The sequence below is a fragment of the Manacus candei genome, unplaced genomic scaffold (assembly GCF_025592945.1).
Source record: "Manacus candei isolate 608988 ecotype Guabito, Panama unplaced genomic scaffold, ASM2559294v1 h1tg000046l, whole genome shotgun sequence".
Classification (NCBI taxonomy): Eukaryota; Metazoa; Chordata; class Aves; order Passeriformes; family Pipridae; genus Manacus; species Manacus candei.
In genome coordinates this window covers 16301534-16321895 of record NW_026138094.1, presented here as the reverse complement: position 1 = coordinate 16321895, position 20362 = coordinate 16301534, and the positions used below count along the sequence as shown (strand labels likewise).

Genomic DNA, 20362 nt, shown 5'->3' with positions numbered 1-20362 from the left:
GGGTTCAAACGAGGGGACTGAAGACCAGGGATTTCAAGCAGGATTTTACTTCAAATGGAATTGATTTAGTGCCCTGGAAGATGGGGAGGAGCAGAAAAGGGAAACAGAGAATTCAGAGGTGGTGTTTGCATTGCACCTTTCATAGTTAAAATTCCTAACTATTGTTTTGGTGGAACTTGTGGTTTCTTTATACATTTATCCAGATTTCATAACTCAGTACCAACATTTGAATAGTACATATTGTGTGATTTGCTGTTTTAATAAATCAGTGTCTTAATTTTGCTTTTACCTACACTAGACTAGCACCACTTCCAGACTCCTTTGAGTCAGGGTTTCCTGGATAACTGCTCTCTCAGTTCTGCAGTTGCAGACAAACACACCTAAAGATTTGAGAAGTCTGACAAGTAATATACAAAACACATCCACCAGAGTAACACGAAATTGCTGTAATTTTCTAGGGAAGGGGAATAAATCGGTTAAAGAAAGGCCAAGAGTCTTTGGGGGGAAAAGCCTCAATATCTTTGTACTAATAAAAAGCATTTCCTTGAAGTTTGTGAAGTGCTTTGGGGCCTGTGTGGATGAAAGGCTTCATCTGTCTGTCGTTTCTGTGGCTGTGCTGAGTCCAGACCTGGGGGTCCTTACACGTCACCCTTCGGCTCCCCACCCAGGGACCATCTCGTCCCTTCTCTGTGCAGCAGGTCTGTGTTTCCTTGAAGCATCCCCAGCCCCGTGTGAATGGATCTCAGCCAGCCCAGGTTGCTCATCCCCTCCTTGGGATGTTTCCTCGTGTTGAAATCTGGGTCACATCCCAGCCATGAAATGTGCTGACGAAATACCTCTGGTATTGCTTGTTTAAAAGCAAACTGAAGAAAATATTTGTTCTTGGTTCCTCTGTCTGTGGATCTGCACAGAGATCCAGGAGTGTATGAAGGAGCCACCCACAGCTCAGCAGGAAGGTCTGGGGGAGCTGGGCTGGGACCCTGAACCTGCCACCCCTCAAATCCAAACCCCTCCCTTGTCACAGCACTTAAATCTGGGAACAGACCCCAGCTGTGTGTTGGTCATGTATCCATCTGTATCCACGCCATGCACTGATGCTCTTGCTCAAAATCTAGAAGTTAAAATAATTTACTGCCTTCTTGGCTTTGTCTACAAAACATTTCAAGACAAAGCCCAGATAAATAACTTTTTGCCTCCTGTGTTCCTATCACTGGACTTACACTCCTGACATGTGTGAGTTGTCTGAATCCTCCAGGGCTCCTCTGGTATGGAGGCTTGGGGTGGATGGATTTCCACAGTGGTAGTTCTGTGTTATTTCTGAGTGCCAGAATGAATGAGGAGAAATCCTTCAGCACTATATTTAATTTTTCCTGTCACTTATCTCTTCCTATTGTTCGTCACTATTGTTCTTTTACCATCTTCAACTTTTTCCTGTATCAGAAAGCCCTAAACCCTGTAATTAGATGTGCCTCACCTAATTCCTCTTTTAATAGTCTAGGGAAAAATAGAGAAACAGCAGTGTCATATGTGGTGGGAAAAAGCCATCCCTAGCTGCAGATTCCAGGTGTGTTCTTAGTTTGAAATATGAGTCATTCACAGGAATTTCTTTCCTGTAGGTACAGTGTACCTGTGCCACAGAATAACAACAGTGTTCACAGGTAGGGAGCCTGACACTTGGGCTGTGTGGATCAGGATAATGGAATTCATTGCAGCCATAGCTCCTTCAGCTGCTGTGTTTTAAGAGCTCCTTCATTTTATTTTCCTGTCCCACGAATTGTTGTTTGAGAACTCCACTTAGTCCCTCTTTGCCAGGTATTTCTCTTTTGAAGAATGGGTTTTTCCTCCCCCCCCCACTTTCTGGTTTATTCTAACTGCAACAGGAGTTCATCCCACATCACCCTGCCCAGGCTGGGTTCCCCTCACACACCTCCCTGGTCACCTGGCCAGGGATGGCACTCAGGGGAAATCCAAATCCTGCAGCTTTGAGGAGACAAATTCTCCTACGTGCTTGGACTTGATTGTTTTCACTGTGTAAAGTTTTGTAGCCTGGTTTGTGCTTGGTTCAGGGAAGAACCACGGCAATAATTCAATAAAAACTCCCCTGCCAAAGGGATCAAGCACTGGGAGAGCAAACTCGAGTCTCTGAGAGGATTGTAGGTACCTGTTGCTAAGTCCATTAGAGATATTTATAACCCCAGGCATGATACCCCGGGTGTGCAGTGAGCCACAGGACTGTGGCAGGGGTGTGCAGAGGAGTTCAGCTCATTGAACAGTAGCAATAGGTACTTGCCACTGACAGATATTCCATTGGTTCATTTTTTGTCTGCCCAGTATTTGTTTCAGTTCTAGAAAAGTCAGGCAACTTGTACCATAGCAAATTTTATGTAACACTTTCATTCTCTAATTGGAATTTGTCTGGTGTGAGTCTTCCTTCAATGTTTTACAGTTTTCTCTAATTCCTTTTTACACGTATTTGTTTAGTGTGGCCAATACACCAGTGTGGGCACAGGCCCAGGGCAGTGCCTGTCCCTGTGCTGGCACTGCTGGGGCACCTCCAGTCCTGGGGGCCGTTCAGGGCCCTCATGGCAAGAGAGACACGGAGGGGCTGGAGCATGTCCAGGGAAGGGAGCAGAGCTGGGGAAGGGGCTGGAGCAGCAGGAGCAGCTGAGAGAGCTGGGGGGGCTCAGCCTGGAGAAAAGGAGGCTCAGGGGGGACCTTCTGGCTCTGCAACCCCCTGACAGGAGGGGGGAGCCGGGGGGGTCGGGCTCTGCTCCCAAGGAACAAGGGACAGGAGGAGAGGGAACGGCCTCCAGCTGTGCCAGGGGAGGGTCAGGTTGGATATTGGGGAAATTTCTTCCTGGAAAGGGTTGTCCAGCCCTGGCACAGCTGCCCAGGGCAGTGGTGGAGTCCCCATTCCTGGAGGGATTTAAAGGACATGTGGATGTGGCACTTGGGGACGTGGGTTAGTGTGGCCTTGGCAGTTCTGGGGGACAGTTGGATTCCATGGACTCAATAGCCTTAGAGGGCTTTTCCCACCTCAGGGGCTCTGTGACATCACTGGCAGATCCCAGAGGTCACAGAACCTTGGCCTGCAGTTGGACCTGCCTGGGGCTGGGCCTCACCCACTCTGCCCACCTTTGCTGCAGGATGTGGGGGTTGCTGTGAGCCTGGTGCCCTGCCTGGTGAGTGCTCTGGGAACGGAGCCTCCCGGCACTCCCAGCTTCCCTCCTCCCATCCTTGCACCTCTGCCCTCCAGCTCCGGAATCCACCAGCTCTGTGGGCTCTGTGCTGTCCAGGTGTAGCTGCAACACCTTTGTGTGAGATTGAGATATACCTTTGAACAAACACAGCTGTGTACAGGCTTTGGACTGGTTCTGAAAAACACAATCAGCATTTGTCTGTCTGTGACTCATCCCAGCGCCACCGCTGCCTTTCCCTAAACCTGTTGTGACATTACTTACATGCTAAATGTTACAGACTGTTTATTCTGTCTGTGCAGCAATCAGATCCACACTAAATGGACTGCAGAAAGGCAACTTACATGTTAAATGTTATATTTATTCTGTCTGTGCAACAGTCAGATCCACACTAAATGGACTCCCGAAAGGCAGACACTGATTCCTGTCGTGATAAGCATACAGTTTCTTTAAAAACCTGCTTTTTGTCATGACTTCAGCTAGGAAAGGCAAATTACTTTCTTACCAGTGTTTCTGTGCATTGCACCTCAGATGGATTTCTTGCTACTTCATTTTTCTGCTCCTGATCCATCAGATGAATGATTTTAGGCACATGAGGAGTCCCCTTCAAACCAGCCCAGCTCTGGGCTCCAGGCAGCTGCAGAAGGCACGTCCCCAGCCCAGAGAACAGTGACACTGAGGCACAGGAGTGACAATACCAGCAGTCCACTGGAAGGCTGGAGATAAATGGGATGCAATCCCTGGAATGGCCTTTAACTCTGCTTTAATAAATATTGCCCTTGCACCAGTTTTCCTGAGGTCTAATGTTCTTCCCAAACTTGGCTCTAGTGAAGCTCAGTTTGGGTTCCTTTGCAGAGCTCTCTGTCCTCACCCACACTGAGTGCACAGGCTCATGATTCCTTCTGTGAACACTTCACACAAATTTAGATTTATGCCTCATCTCAAATGTAATGTGGAGACTAAATGAAGTGTAGTGAGGAACACGGGGTGGAAAGGACTTGTCACAGTGTCCAGTCGTTTGGGGCTGGAGCCACCACGCAATCAGTCCCTTCACCGAGGCAGTGCCACCATCCCAGCTGACGAGGTGGGATCAGTCCCAGGCTGCACTCGGGGATCTCAGAGGTCTTTTCCAGCCTGGACGGTGCTGTTGTTCCAAGCAGGTCGATTTTTCCTTCCTGCCACTCGGGTTGTGCCAGAGCTCGTAGATGTGCTGGTTGGCTGTGTCCGTGCCCGGGTGAGATCCATGTACTCCCGTGCCAGGGTTGTGCTTTCCCCCAAGCAGCTCCTGTGCCGTGGGTGAGGCCGTGTGTCGGGATGGCAGAGTTTGGGATGGCAGAGCTCGGGATGGCAGAGTTTGGGATGGCAGTGTTTGGGATGGCAGAGTTTGGGATGGCAGAGCTCAAGATGGCAGAGTTTGGGATGGCAGAGTTTGGGATGGCACTGCTCAGGATGGCAGAGTTTGGGATGGCAGTGTTTGGGATGGCAGAGTTTGGGATGGCACTGCTCAGGATGGCAGTGTTTGGGATGGCAGAGCTCGGGATGGCAGAGTTTGGGATGGCAGAGCTCGGGATGGCAGTGTTTGGGATGGCAGAGTTTGGGATGGCAGAGCTCGGGATGGCAGTGTTTGGGATGGCAGTGTTTGGGATGGCAGAGTTTGGGATGGCACTGCTCAGGATGGCAGAGTTTGGGATGGCAGAGTTTGGGATGGCAGAGTTTGGGATGGCAGTGTTTGGGATGGCAGTGTTTGGGATGGCACTGCTCAAGATGGCAGAGTTTGGGATGGCAGTGTTTGGGATGGCAGTGTTTGGGATGGCAGAGTTTGGGATGGCAGAGTTTGGGATGGCACTGCTCAGGATGGCAGAGTTTGGGATGGCAGAGTTTGGGATGGCAGAGTTTGGGATGGCAGAGTTTGGGATGGCAGAGTTTGGGATGGCAGAGTGTGGGATGGCAGAGCTCGGCACGGCTCTGCCGCCGTTATGTAACTGTGCAGTTCAGCAGCCGAAGCCTCACACGTTTCTTCAATGCCTGAGTATTCCTGGTTGTGCCTTTTACAGCTTTCCATGTGGTGCCCATGAAGATGAGGCTGAGAACGCGGAAGGCTTCTCAGCAGTCCAACCAGATCCACCCGCAGCGGGCGCTCCGGGCCAAGCGGAAACACTCGGAGGTGGAGGAGACCTTACCTGGGGGCGGGGGGAAGCCACAGAAAAATGACACCGGCCTCTTGTCTTCAATCAAAAAGTTCATTAAAGGAAGCACACCCAAGGTAAGCCAGCTGTGGGGCCCTGCTTGGCTTTTAGTTGGGTCGTTGTCAGTTCAGTGTGTTCCAAACCCATTTCTACTGAGAATAAATAATGTGGAAGCAAAACGTAAAGAGATGGAAGGCAGCAAGTGCCTGTGAGAGTTGTGTCAGGAAAAGCAGACTTGGAAATCCTTCAGGTGTCAGTCATAGGTGTATTTAACAGTCTAATAAATCACAGGATTTATTACCTGGCATTTCTTTGTGAAAGTGTTGGCTGATGAATCCAGTAGATTTTTAATTGCTGTTTTAAAGAGTCCTTGAATCCAAATTTGAGGAATTACCAATATTGGCAACTAAGGCAAGCCAGTCTGTAAGCATAAATTTACTGAGTGTTTTTAGCATTTTTATTCAAAACTGGTTAGGAGTCAGTCAGTCAATAAAGGTCAAACCTCACAAATCCACGTGTCAGGGAATTGCTACAACTGTGTGATTCCTGCAGTGGGCACTGCCCTGCTTAGGGCATCAAATCCAGGTATTGCCAGGGAAAACCACGAAATCTTATCTTGGTCCAGACAGAAATCTGAGCTTTGCTGATCTTCACATGTGAACACCTGTCACATATACATTGAGGGTGAATTATATATATACATGCATACATACATATATATATAAACTTTGATAGGCTGAATGTAACCTTGCTTCAAAAACCTGTGGTTTTTTCTCTAAGTGAAGGCCAGTCTAAAAAATCCATTTTCATTCAGTCCCAGCAGTTCAGATACTGACATTATGTAACTGTGAATTTTAAAGAGGAGTAGCTGAGAAGTCGTAACTAATTTACAGTGTATCCCAGATCAGCTACATGATAAATAAAAATCTGATATAAATTCAGAAGTATTTTCTGGGGTTTGAACTGAAGTGTTAAAACAATAACTTTGTAACAAGCTGAAGTTCAGATAGTTTTAAAGTAACAATATATCCTTGAATTGTGAAAAATGTAGTGAAATAGAATATTTCATGACATGTTAAACCACGTCAACCTGTCCTGGAAACAGAGAGGTACCAACCAAGAAACATTTCAGCAACAGTTAAATCTGCTTCCAGTTTGCTTTTCATTAAACTGTGACAATTGATCTATTTTACAGACCTGGTCTATTCCATGGAAAAAAGAAGGCACTGTTCAGTATGTTTCTTTTTTGCCTCCTTTCTCCTTTAAGGAAGAAAGAGAAAACCCCACCAAAAGGAGTCGAATTGAGCGGGACATCGACAACAACCTGATCACATCCACCCCCAAGACGGGGGACAAGCCCAACAAACAGCTGTCCCGGGTGCGGAGGAAAAGTCAGCTCAATGGAGGTGGGTACAGCCAGCTGGGCAGCCAGGGCAGGGAATCCAGGGGTACAGCCAGCTGGGCAGCCAGGGCATGGAATCCAGGGGGTACAGCCAGCTGGGCAGCCAGGGCAGGGAATCCAGGGGGTACAGCCCAGCTGGCACTGCAGGGCAGGGAATCCAGGGGTACAGCCAGCTGGGTGTCCAGGGCAGGGAATCCAGGGGTACAGCCAGCTGGGCAGCCAGGGCAGGGAATCCAGGGGGTACAGCCAGCTGGGCAGCCAGGGCAGGGAATCCAGGGGCACAGCCCAGCTGGGTGTCCAGGGCAGGGAATCCAGGGGGTACAGCCAGCTGGGCAGCCAGGGCAGGGAATCCAGGGGGTACAGCCCAGCTGGGTGTCCAGGGCAGGGAATCCAGGGGTACAGCCAGCTGGGTGTCCAGGGCAGGGAATCCAGGGGGTACAGCCAGCTGGGCATCCAGGGCAGGGAATCCAGGGGGTACAGCCAGCTGGGTGTCCAGGGCAGGGAATCCAGGGGGTACAGCCCAGCTGGCACTGCAGGGCAGGGAATCCAGGGGTACAGCCAGCTGGGTGTGCAGGGCAGGGAATCCAGGGGTACAGCCAGCTGGGTGTGCAGGGCAGGGAATCCAGGGGTACAGCCAGCTGGGCATCCAGGGCAGGGAATCCAGGGGTACAGCCCAGCTGGGTGTCCAGGGCAGGGAATCCAGGGGGTACAGCCAGCTGGGTGTCCAGGGCAGGGAATCCAGGGGTACAGCCCAGCTGGGTGTCCAGGGCAGGGAATCCAGGGGGTACAGCCCAGCTGGGTGTCCAGGGCAGGGAATCCAGGGGTACAGCCCAGCTGGGTGTCCAGGGCAGGGAATCCAGGGGTACAGCCAGCTGGGTGTCCAGGGCAGGGAATCCAGGGGTACAGCCCAGCTGGCACTGCAGGACATGGAATCCAGGGAATCCCAGCTCGACCTGAGCCGGACATTCCTGCAGCAGGGAGGTTACAGGGTTTGATTGACTTCAGTGAGGGCAAGGCTGAGCTAATCACAGCAAAACAAGAGTTCCAGGGCTGCAAGCAACACTTACATCACTCCTCAGACATGGTCACTGTATCTCTGTAAGAACTATTTGGATCATCAGCAGCTATTTTGGAACTAATTTAGCTTTCTTTTTTTAATTGTCATTCTAAAAAACCAATAATAGTTATTTGATTTAGCTCTTCTTCCATTTTCTCACAAATAAAAGTGAATTATGACTCCCAGCTCATGAATTTTGTGGAAGTAACCAGGTGTCCTTAATACTGAAAACACTTGTCAAACACACAGACAGGTTTCTGTCATAGAATTGTAGGAAACTTTGGATCAGAAAGGAACTCTTAAAGGTCATCTGGACCAGTTCCCCTGTTCCCCTCCCAGCAGTGATGATCCAGCTCGGAGTGAGATCTGCCTCTGGAGTTAGATCAGGCTACTCAGAGCCTTGTCCAGGCAAGTTTTCTATCTCTCTAAGGATGGAGATTCCCTGTTCCCTCTGAAAACTGTCTGTTCTTGAATATCTCTAATAATGACATGATACAATTGTCAGTGATATTTAGAACATCGTCCATGGTTCCAACTTTAAAATACCGTTCTTTAAACTTCCTTTCTAAGGAAACTGTGAGGGTGGGCAGGCCCTGGCACAGGTTGCCCAGAGAAGCTGTGGCTGCCCCTGGATCCCTGGAAGTGTCCAAGGCCAGGTTGGACGGGGCTTGGAGCAACCTGGGCTGGTGGGAGGTGTCCCTGCCCAGGGCAGGGGTGGGATGGTCCATGAAGTCCCTCCCAACCCAAACCATCCTGTGACTCCGTGCTGTTCCAGGGCATGTGGAGCGCCCTCAGCCTGTGTTACTGTTATAGGGATACAAGTTCTTAATTCAAGTATTCCCCGTTGGTGGGGGCTTGGAGCTGCAGCTGGGACACCCCACGTTCCATACAGAACAGAGCAGTGTGGAGTCCCTGTGCAGCTCCATCAGGCTCAGCTGAAGGGACATTCTCAGCTCATGTGCATGAAGTCCATTCCCTCGCTTCCATATGGACAGACATCTCAGAGCCTGGGGGCTGGGAAGAAAAGAATTCTTCTTCATCTCAGTCTCAGAACTACCATGAGATGGGAATTGAGTTCTAGGATATACATAACTGTACCTGCACAGTTTGGGAAAACCTTCATTGTTACATGTGATATTGTAATGCGTAGATTTATTTAATTCTGCCCTTTGTTATCTGTGATAACAACTAAAAATTATTTCACTTTGGAATTGTATTTATGCACATATGTGTGTGTATGTGGAGAGGAACAAATTCTGGACTCGTCGTGGTGCAGTTTGGAGGCTCAGCCTTGGGAGTTCACTGACACTTTCTCTTGGTTCCATCTAGTGGAGTCCCCCTGGCACTGACACCAATGTGCTCTGCAAGGGCACAGCAGCTCCAAGTCTGTCTCCCACCAAGTCCATCGAAAGGATTTAGTCTTCTATTATTTATGTAAACAAGGAGTGTTTCCTAATCTGGAGTGTTAAACTTATGATGGTGTTGGAAATTGACTTTTTGTTTTGATGCTGATAATGAATGACTGGCTCCTGTGGACAGAGCTGAACCATGAACAGGAGGGATCAGTCCTGGAGAGCAAATGCTGACAGCAGAGGACAGGATGTAACTGATAACAGCAGTGTGGTGTTACAGGTCATAATTTTTCTCTTGCAGAAGCTGGAAGTTATGAGATGACAAACCAACACGTAAAGCAAAATGGAAAATTGGAAGATAACCCCACCACTGGCAGCCCCCCACGGACAACGTTACTGGGAACCATATTTTCTCCTGTTTTCAATTTTTTTTCACCAGCAAATAAAAATGGTGAGTCTTAGGTAAAAAGCCAGTGGTGTTAAACCAGAGAGTGAGATTTTTTTTTTATGAAGTTGCTGTTCTGAGCAACAGTACACTTTGCATTCTGATTTACAGACCAAGAGTTACTGCTGCCAGATAAAGGGCTCTGCAATTCTTAGATGGGTTGATCGTTCAGGAAGGAAGGAATAAGTTTATAACCATTAGAATATCTTTGTGCACCTTTCAGAAAAAAAAAAAAAAATAAGAAAGAAAAAAAAAAAGGATTAAGTTACTTGTCCCAAATGTATCTTAAAGCCGTTTGTCAGGGCCATCATTTTGGTTCTGGTTTTTGTAACGTGACCCAATGCAGGTCCCTTCAGTTGTTCTGCAGCTTTGCTGTGTGTGGTTAAGAGGGGCTGTGAGTGTTGGGGGGGAACTCAGAGGTAACGAGTGTCCCAAAATCCCCCCAGGAACATCGGGGTCGGACTCTCCGGGCCAGGCTGTGGAAGCTGAGGAGATCGTGAAGCAGCTGGACATGGAGCAGGTGGACGAGATCACCACGAGCACAGCGACGTCCACCAACGGCGCGGCCTTCCCGGGCCAGGCCCTGCCCCTGCGGGGCCCCCCCGGGCTGGGGGACACCGAGGAGCCGGGGGACCGGGACCTGCCCCCGCTCACGGGTACGGACGGGGACCTGCTGCCTGCCCAGCCCTGCTGCCTGCCCAGCCCTGCTGCCTGCCCAGCCCTGCTGCCTGCCCTGCCCTGCTGCCTGCCCCTGCCCTGCTGCCTGCCCAGCCCTGCTGGGACCTGCTGCCTGCCCCATCCTGCTGCCTGCCCCATCCTGCTGCCTACCCCTGCCCTGCTGCCTGCCCTGCCCTGCTGGGAACTGCTGCCTGCCCCATCCTGCTGCCTGCCCCATCCTGCTGCCTGCCCCTGCCCTGCTGCCTGCCCCTGCTGTCTGCCCTGCTGCCTGCCCCAGCCCTGCTGTCTGCCCCATCCTGCTGCCTGCCCAGCCCTGCTGCCTGCCCCTGCCCTGCTGCCTGCCCCTGCTGTCTGCCCTGCTGCCTGCCCCTGCCCTGCTGCCTGCCCCTACTGCCTGCCCCAGCCCTGCTGCCTGCCCTGCTGCCTGCCCCTGCCCTGCTGCCTGCCCCAGCCCTGCTGCCTGCCCTGCTCTGCTGCCTGCCCAGCCCTGCTGCCTGCCCCTGCCCTGCTGCCTGCCCAGCCCTGCTGCCTGCCCAGCCCTGCTGGGAGCTGCTGCCTCGCCTCAGCCTGGGCCACACAAACACTGCTCGTGCTGGTTTTTATGGTTAATGCACTAATCTGGCTCGTGCACCAAAGGCACAGTTTGGGCAAGACTTGTCTGTTCCTGGTGCAGCTCGGGTGGTCTCAAAGCAGTTCCTCACATGGAAACAAAGGTTCCAGAGGAAAAGTGTTTCTATGAGCATTAAGTACCCCCCTGCTGAACATGCACACTCTGGGCTTGCTGATCTCCAAAGAGAAATGGGCTACATTTTGGTATCTTACATTAGAACCACGTGGTGAATGAGAACCACACAGACCCTACACACAAATCCTGATAACCTGTCCATATTTCCTTCAAAAGACTCATCATACATCTCTTTTTTTTGACAAAAGTTGTAGCCATAAAATGCAGTTTCTCTGTGGATGGGCAGCATCAAATCCTTAACAGTTCCCTAAACCCTGCCCAGACCCTCAGAGCTTTGGGGATGGATAGTTTTTGAAGGCTCCTGCCAAGGAGGTAAATGTGACTTCTGAGCAGCCCCTGGGGTGGGAGGTGGGGCTGGGGACAGAATATTTCACTGTTGCTTCTTCCCTCGTGTCTCAAGTGCACATTGTGGCTTTGAAGAACTGCACTAATAAGACCAGCTCTTGTGGTTTTTTGTTTTATTTTTTGTTTTGGTCATTTTCGTTGAATTTTAGCACCAGTATCTCCAGACAGTGGCTACTCATCAGCTCATGCAGAAGCCACCTATGAAGAGGACTGGGAAGTCTTTGATCCGTAAGTGCCAGTGTTTGTACTGAAAACAGTCAGTTGATCATTTTGGGTATTGGATTACGATATTTTAATTTATATTTATTATTATATTAATCGCATCATTTTAATATTATGATAATGAGCTCCAAAAGCCCTTAACTTAAAAAAATAATTGTATATTGTTGTGGGGTTTATTTCAATTTAAAATACTTATTTCCTGTGCATCCTTAAATATTTCAAATATTTAGTTGACCTAAAACATTACAGTTTTACAGCAAAATCTGTGTTCTTTTCAGATATTATTTCATCAAACATGTGCCCCCACTAACAGAAGAACAGCTGAACAGGAAGCCAGCTCTCCCACTCAAAACCAGAAGCACACCAGAGTTTTCATTAGTTCTAGACTTGGTAAATATCTTTATAAACACAAACCAAAGCAGGGGGATGGGGCATTTCCCTTATTTTGCTTGTGGAAATCAGTCATGTTTGCTTTAAACAAAAAAGACTGTTGAATGTCACATAAATTTTAGTATTTTTAGTCAAAAATACTAGTTAAAGTAGTTAAAAAGTAGTTTAAAAAGAATTAATAGTGGCAGGAATAGAATGCTTGTTGTATTTGTCAAATACTTGCATCCTTTTTTAAAAAAAAATTACATTTTTTATAATTGCACAATCTTTTCTTTCTTTTATATATTTTTTTAATAGGATGAAACATTAGTGCACTGTAGTCTAAACGAATTAGAAGATGCTGCACTCACTTTTCCAGTTCTTTTCCAAGATGTCATTTACCAGGTAAAAAGAAAAACACAAACCCCTTTACTTTGTTTAAGGTGGGAATCCTTGGGGTTTGTATTTGTTCTCATCTTGTGGAAAGAGAGGGAAGCCTGGTGATAAAGTTACACCATCCTGGTGATGAGCTGCGGGTGGCACATTTGGCAAGAAACTTTGTATTCACTTCAGCTGTTCCCCTTGTCTTGCCCTCTGGTCACTTGGCTGTGTCCACATAGAAATGTGATATAATTCAGTTCATGCACTGCAACTCCTTGTGGACATTTACTGTGATGGGAATGGAAATTTAAGCCAATTCCTAAGTGACTGTTAAAAAAATTGATAAAGCTGAAATCACCCTGAAATGAGGCAGTTCAGCATCCTCCCTTCTCTCCCTGGATGTTTCAGTACCTTTCCTCAAAGCTGTAGTTCTGTGTGGGCAGTCTCTGAACCAGAAATAGCTGTGAGCAGAGCCTGGGGCTGCTGTTTTTCCCCTTTGTGTTGTGACTGTGGGCTCAGGTCACGGCCAGGTCTGTCCAACACACACCAGATATCACCTGAGGGTTGGCCCCAGGTACAGAACAGAGCCTGGGACGTGCCCTCACTGCCACCAGGTGCTCCAGGGCCCTGGGGCTGCAGATTTACAGAGGTGCCTCCCTGGGAGCCCAAATCCTGTATTTGGAGTTCAGTCAGAGGCAGAAATCTCCTGACTCAGTGTCTCTTTTGTGAGTCCACAATTTCTTACAGGGAATGATTTCTCTGTGTGTGCAGTTCTGTGCTGGTGGTATCCAAGTTGATGGAAATTTGGAAGTAGCTGAAGCCTTTTCCAATCCCTTCTGCCACCCCAGGCTCAGGTGTAACTGTGTTCAGGTGTGATTGTGTTCAGGTGTGATTGTGTTCAGGTGTAGTTGTTAGTGGTGGTTAAGATGATGATTTAGTTCAGGTGCTGGCTCACGGTGTCCAGTGCTGGAACTGGTGCTGCCCCTCTGCTGAGAGCCGAGTCAGGATGTTCAGTCAAAGCAACCAGTTCCATTTTTAATTTAGAGACTGTTCAATTTTTATATTTTATTGAAATTATTTCTAATTCTGTCCAGTTTCCCAATAGTTCAATGTTATCATCTCACACCTTCACTCAGAGCTGCTCAGGCTGTGAGCCAATGGAATATTGGTGTAATTAGGTTATAGTGGAAGTTACTGTTTGCTGTTTATTTCTAATGCCCATTTTGGCCTCCTCTGTAGCAGGTGGCACAGTGTGGGGTGGGGGAGGCTGGGGGAGTCTCAGTGTTCACTAAAGCCCATCTCTGCTCCAGGTCTATGTCCGGCTAAGGCCGTTCTTCCGAGAGTTCCTGGAACGTATGTCTCAGATTTATGAGGTAAAACAACTGGACACTACTTTTGAATTTCACTTTTAAGTTATATCCACACACTTGCATGTCAAGTAACGACTTTTTCCCCTTCAATCCCCAGATCATTCTGTTTACTGCTTCTAAGAAGGTGTATGCAGACAAGTTATTGAACATCCTGGACCCCAAAAAGCAACTGGTCAGGTAAAAACAGAACATTGTGAACATGCCCTCAAGGACCAGCACCTGTACCTGCTCATCCTCTGTTAGGCTGACTCATGGCAAATGTCCTCTTGAGGATCAGAAATGTGCTTTGGAACACACACTGCAAATAAAGGAAATAAACTGAATTAACAGATTACCTTTACACTACTCAAAATCGATTTATTAACTATAAATTATGACTTGTATAACTTTTACAATCAGCATGCTGTTTGTTCATATTCAATCACAAAATCATTTGTCTGTTGGTTTTGTATTAGAGCTGGTTTGGTTTATCATTTCTCAGTACTGAGCTTTGTTGGGAAGTGATTGGCTTTTCCAGTTCCTTAAGGCAGAAAGAAATTCCGGGGGGTGAGATTCTGTTATGCTCCCCTGGAAGGAGGACTGTACCTTAGGAAGTTGAAACCAAAGAGATTCTGCTCAGGGGTTCCCCCTCCTGGGGTGCCCCAGGTCAGGGAAGCAAACACCTGCCTGTTGGTGGTCAGAGCTGTGTGACCTGTACCTAGCATCTCTGCACAGCCCTGCTCTGCATCCTGGTGTTGTATATTCTGAGGGAAACTGGATTTTCCTCACACACAAGAAAAGACAGTGGTTTTCTCCATTGCTTTCACTCGGTGGCGTGGGCACATCCCAACTCACTTTTGAAGTGCAGGAAGTTAAGATGTCACTAATTTTGTCCAGGAACAATTGTATTGTGTCTTGGTTTATGTGACATCCACCACAGAATCTCAGTCTGGGCCTGGTAACCTCCTTGCCACTGTGTAAACCAGACTTGGGAATCCTTTCAGTCCTTGGAATACCTGAGCCTGGCTGTGTCAGCGGGCGGGACGGTGGGCAGGAGGCACTGGCACCTCCAGAGCGTGAGCCTGGCTGTGCACCCGAGGTGTTAAACCCCCTGCAGGCCAGGACTGGGGTCATTCCTGTGTTAGGGCAGGGCAAGGCCCGTTAGACACAGAGCCAGCCAGGGTTTGGGACTGTGCAGAGCTGTCCCCGTGCTGCCCCAGCGGGGCCGTGGTGCCCGGGCTGTGCCCCAGCCCGAGTGCTGCCAGGCCTCCTGTGACTCACCCTCTATATATAAATGCTGAGGCAGCAGCTCCTTCCCTCCATGGCAACGTTGGGAGCTCAGCTCCTGTATGGAATTAAGCACACTATGTACAGCTTCTGAAAACTCCATTTAAAAATATAAGCAGCCCGGAAGGGACTGCACTGTCATAGGGCTGGGCAACCCCAAACCTGCCCAGTTTATAATTCTGTCGATGTGCCATGAAATGTGAGTTTTATTCCTGCTGTTTTTTGAATCTGACTCCTTCTAGTCAATCCATCCATTTCTTCTGTCATGACTTACACAGGAGCAGATTAATTGGAAAGGAAGGAATTGATGGGATGTTTTGGCCTCGAGGCTTTTTCTCGAGCTACAATAACTGAAATAGGTTAATTGCCAACAGAGGTGTAATAGGAAAGGAAACATTTCTTGTGATACTTTGTGCTCTGGCACTCGATGGCACGGGAAGGCCTCATTCTGTGGGAGCTGGGACAGAGTGAAGGGATAATAACCCCCAATAAATTGGCTCCTGTGCAGCACCTGGGGCATGGCACATCACTGGGGTGTTTTGGGTCCCTTTGTCAGTCTGAAAGGGATCAGAAAGCAAGAGCTGTTTAAATACACACATCCACAGAACTGGGTTAGTGCAAAATTACCTGAACTGGGCATTTTACCAGTAGAAAGCTCTAAAGTGAATGGGAGAGGAGCACAATTCTTTAAAAGGGGCAAGGAGATTGGAAGAGAAGAGGTTGGGTAAGGCCTGGCAGAGTCACCTGTTCCTGACGCAGCGGGGATGTTGTCATTGACCTCATTAATTAGTGTCTTCCTTTAATGACAGGCATCGACTTTTCCGTGAGCATTGTGTGTGTGTACAAGGGAATTACATCAAGGACTTAAACATCCTGGGCAGAGACCTCTCCAAAACCATCATCATCGACAATTCACCGCAAGCCTTTGCTTACCAGGTGAGGGGCTGTGGGCAGCAAACCCCTCAGGGGGGCAGAGCTCCCTGGGGCAGCACACTGCAGCCCTGCAGCTGGAGTTCCCTTCTGACTGAAGTCTGGGGCCAGTGAAACCCTGCACTTGGATCTCCCTGCTTGTTTAAGTTTGGGGCTCATGTTTGTTTTGAAGTTTACAGACCAAAACTGTGGGGAAAATACACGTTAATGAACTCTGACTTGGAAACATATTTCCTCCAGATGCTATTTCACAAGTCATATTTGTAAATAAATTAAGTATAAATCATGTCTTGATGATTTTTTTTTCCTTTTTTAACTTTAGCTTTCCAATGGAATTCCTATAGAAAGCTGGTTCATGGATAAAAATGACAACGAACTCCTAAAATTGATTCCATTTCTGGAGAAACTCGTAGAGCTGGTGAGTGTTTCCTTTCTGTGGCTCTTGCCAAAAACGTCAGTAAGCTCTTTTAAGTATGTTCACATTATTTTAAGGGTTTTGAGTCACTGAGATTTAGGCTGATGAGGGTCCTGTGTGTCCCTGTGTGACTAGGCTGCTGGATTTTAGAGTGGGCACAGGGACGTGTTCACACAGCAAAGGGGGGACTGCTGGCATTGCTGGCTGTGCTGGAAACCGAGGGCAGTGGGGTGGGAACATCAGTGATAAGGCAATTGGGGGTCTGGGGACATTGGCATGACACAGTGCCCGTTGTTGGGAGTGCTGTGTGCCTTTGTTCTTGAAACAAATAAATCACCCCAAATCGTTGTGGGTGTTACGTAGTTATTTCTGCAAACCTCTTGAATGACATCATTCGTTGCTTATGTTTTGTTATATTAAAGTAGGGGTGTTAGACAGTGAACCCTGTGAAAATGTGATTCCTGGCTGTGTTCATTGCCCTAAACCTGCACTTCTCCCCCCAGAACGAAGACGTCCGACCTCACATCAGAGACAGATTTCGCTTGCATGACTTGCTACCCCCCGATTAAAGCCTTTGCTCTCGCTGCCGAGGGGAGGAAATGCAGGACCCTGTTGGACTAATACAAAACATTGCCATTACTGTTGAAATTTTGCATTTTTGTACCCCGTCTTGCTTTTCTTATCTTTGGTGCCCAACACTGATCAAGGGTTACAGAAAGAGACTTTCTACACCTGAGGTTGCCGCCATCAGTACAATCCAGTACCTGCAGTAGGGAGGCTAGAACAGAAAAGGCTTTAGAACTAGTGCAACTCCAAGGAAATTTTTTATGTACAGGACATCTGCAGTTTATAAAGAAAATTCTGTTTCTGCCACCAGCAGTTTGACCTGTAGAAACACAGGATTTTATGATACAACAGAGATTGAAAATGGACTCGGATTTTCTCTCTGTTCGGTGCTCTAAGTGGGTTTGTAGCCACTTTTCTGTTACTTTTAAGATTCTCATTTCAACAGGAATGGCCAGTAAAAGTTGTTTTATTTTTCCTGTTAAGGTTTATAACCTTTTTACATTTTTGACCTGTATTAGATTAGAATTTCATTATGCATTCCTTTTAGTTGAGGCGCTTCATAGTTTTTCTGGAAATAGCCAAATTTTGTTAGTTTTTTATTAAACAGTTGGCTGGCCGTTTCCCTGCTTTGTCTGCCTGCATCCTGTATATTTGTTTAAAAATATTCTCTAGTTTTAGCCCACGTAAGTTTCATTTAGAAAGAAAAAAAAAAAACCCCCTGCATTTATATTTTCTTTCTGTAATATTCTACTGTAGTCGAAACCTTTTCAAAAATCAAGAGACTGGCTAGATAAGAAGATAAGAATTACTAATATTCCGAATCTTTTAAACCATTGCGATGGCACGTACTCCGGACAGAGCACACCTGGCAGCGGCCCCTCGGATGGACAAGGAATACCTCACACTGTGCTGTGCATGGACCTGGCCAGGAGGAGGAGCGTGGTCAGCTGGCAGGTTTGCTGGGATCCCATTCCTGCTGCCTCCTTTGCTCCGGGACTGCCTGCTCCGCTCAGTATTCCGGGGAGTCGGGCCTGGGCTGGGCACCCCTGTGACACTCCCGGTTCCAATCAGCCTCTCCCGGGGAGCAGCCCTGGCAGGGCTCCACCTGCCATCCCAGTGGTTTCCCGAGGGAATAGGCCCCAGCCGTGGCTCCTAATGCAGCGCCCCGGAGGTGATATTTTTGTAACGGTGGGAAATCTGCTTTTCCGGAGGCTTTTTATGGAAGGTAGAATTTGTACAAGGTAGGAAGCTTTGCCTCTCGACTGCATTACCACGCCACAGGCTCGGACTGGTTTTGTGTAAAAGATGTCACAGAACGGCACTTTTTCTAAAGAGAAGTTTGCTATTTTGTATGCTTGATAAGAAAGTACAGTATTGGAAATTAAAGGTGGACAGCTGATAATTGAGAAGTATGTCAATTAATTTTTTATGTATATTACCTGTTTACTTGTACAATTTTATTGTACAAATTACATGCAGCTTCATTTTCAAATGAGTCCTTAAAATAAGGAAAATCTTTTTAGCAAAACATTTAATTTTTGTATTTTTGATTTTAAAAGGCATGAGTTATGTCAACTTTTTCCAGTGTATTAATGAAGATTTTAACTTTTCATCAGGTTGAGTGTTTTCTTACTATATTATCTGTTGTGTATGTAGCTAGCACATGGTGTCACTGAACTGTTAAACTTAGCATGTAGAGCAAGCCTGTTTTGTGGAAAATCCTTATTCATTAAAAACAAAATCATCATGGCAGATTTTCTGCAAAAAAGTGAAAACATTTGCAATTCAGAATACTGATTTTTTTTGTATTTAAAGAAAGGTATTTTGCTTGCAGGAAAGAAATACTACAGATTCATTTTAATGAGAATCTTTTAAATGTATTTATCTTTAGGGCATCTGGGCATCTTTACGCTGTTTGTCTTATGTCTTTATTGAAATAAAATGTACAGAACATTACCTTTACATCTGCTTCGTGCAGCCGTGTCGCCCTGGGCAGCCCTCCTCGGGTGCTGTGCCCATGGCTCTGGAAGGATTGCTGGATTTTGGAAGTGGGCAGCTTGTGTTGGAGCTGCTCCTTGGTTTGCCAGCCCGTTGTCAGTTGTTCTTTGTGGTCAGTTGTTCTTTGTGATGTAAATCTGAATTTGAGGGGTCTCATTAGTTTGGGGGCAAAGCTTTGTGTAACGGGGGTTTGTCCAGATCTCTCAGGTCACAGAGCTGCTGTGAATCCACTGACCCACCAGAGTGAGCCCAGTTTGGTTCAGTTCGTGGCCCTTCTCTTGTTGTAAAGAGTGTTCAGCTGTTCAAACAATGTCCTTGTCTCCAGGTCCTCTCAGTGGCTCCCCCGGTTCCAAAGGTGCTGCCGGGCTGAGGAGAGCAGAGCCAGGTTAGAGCTGTGTCTGTGCTGTGCCCACCAGAGCCGGGAGGGAAACCCTCCTGTCAGGGGGGAATGGTTCTGCATGGCTGCACTGCCCAGGGGACAGGCACTGCCAGGGGACAGGCACTGCCAGGGGACAGGCACTGCCAGGGGACAGGCACTGCCCAGGACACACAGCCAGTGTTCTGTGCTCCCCTCCTGTCAGGAGGGGAATGGTTCTGCACGGCTGCACTGCCCAGGGGACAGGCACTGCCAGGGGACAGGCACTGCCCAGGACACACAGCCAGTGTTCCTGTGCTCCCATGCTGCCAGCCTGCTGGGTGTCGCTGAACACTGCACAGAGGTTCTGCCTTCTGCAAAATGTCCCTTCCTACAAATGTCAAACCCTTCAGGAATGAAGCAGAGTTTTAATGCACAGGTTTTATTTCTCCTGTTGTCTCGAGGGCGAGTTCCCTGTTCCTCTGCCGAGGGGCTGGGCCAGGTCCTGTCCCCAGAACCCCTCCTGTGACCAGGGCAGGCTCAACCACGGGTGTTACTGAGCCTTGAATGTCTGGAACTCAAGCAGTGCATCTGCAGCTGGATCATTTATACCCATTCTATGTATTTTGGGGAAGTACAACACCCTATTTACAAAGTTCTGAATGTTTTCTTTTGTGGTCTCTTGCTGGATCGTGGTGATCCTGTGTCCATTTTCCATGTCCCCATGGATTCTGTTCTAGGTTGGAGCATCTTGGTTCTGGCAGCACAATACCACCTTTAGACCTATTTTGGCAATACCTGTTCAATCCTTTGTTTTCCCTGGAGTTTCTCTGTAGCTGGAACAGCCCTCACCTTGGTGTTGCTGCTTCCTTCCACCTTGGATTCACCCCAGCTGCCATTTTTCATTACTTTTGAATGTATCAGGAAGCCTGGATGTCTCGGGAGCGGAGCAGAAATCTCCCAAAGCACGAGTGGTGTCAGCCAAGGGCGGCAGGAGGACACGGATCAGCTCTGGGCAAAGCCCTTATACTGCTGTCAAACCTTGGGGGTGCCGTGAGCAGCAAAAGCCCTTGCAGAGCACG

The 20362-nt window shown here is 48.0% G+C and overlaps 1 protein-coding gene across 1 annotated transcript in view; it reads left to right on the top strand.

The window, feature by feature from the left end:
• CTDSPL2 (CTD small phosphatase like 2) overlaps positions 1 to 18883 on the top strand; it is a 30099-nt gene extending 11216 nt beyond the window's left edge. The window contains exons 2-13 of the mRNA XM_051796899.1: positions 5252 to 5460; positions 6651 to 6789; positions 9496 to 9645; positions 10086 to 10295; positions 11557 to 11635; positions 11908 to 12019; positions 12317 to 12403; positions 13690 to 13752; positions 13847 to 13926; positions 15825 to 15951; positions 16268 to 16363; positions 16864 to 18883. Of these exons, the coding sequence (XP_051652859.1) occupies positions 5269 to 5460; positions 6651 to 6789; positions 9496 to 9645; positions 10086 to 10295; positions 11557 to 11635; positions 11908 to 12019; positions 12317 to 12403; positions 13690 to 13752; positions 13847 to 13926; positions 15825 to 15951; positions 16268 to 16363; positions 16864 to 16929 (1401 nt within the window). The 5' untranslated portion in view covers positions 5252 to 5268 and the 3' untranslated portion in view covers positions 16930 to 18883. The remainder of the gene's footprint in view (positions 1 to 5251; positions 5461 to 6650; positions 6790 to 9495; positions 9646 to 10085; positions 10296 to 11556; positions 11636 to 11907; positions 12020 to 12316; positions 12404 to 13689; positions 13753 to 13846; positions 13927 to 15824; positions 15952 to 16267; positions 16364 to 16863) is intronic.
• The last annotated feature ends 1479 nt before the right edge of the window (positions 18884 to 20362 follow it).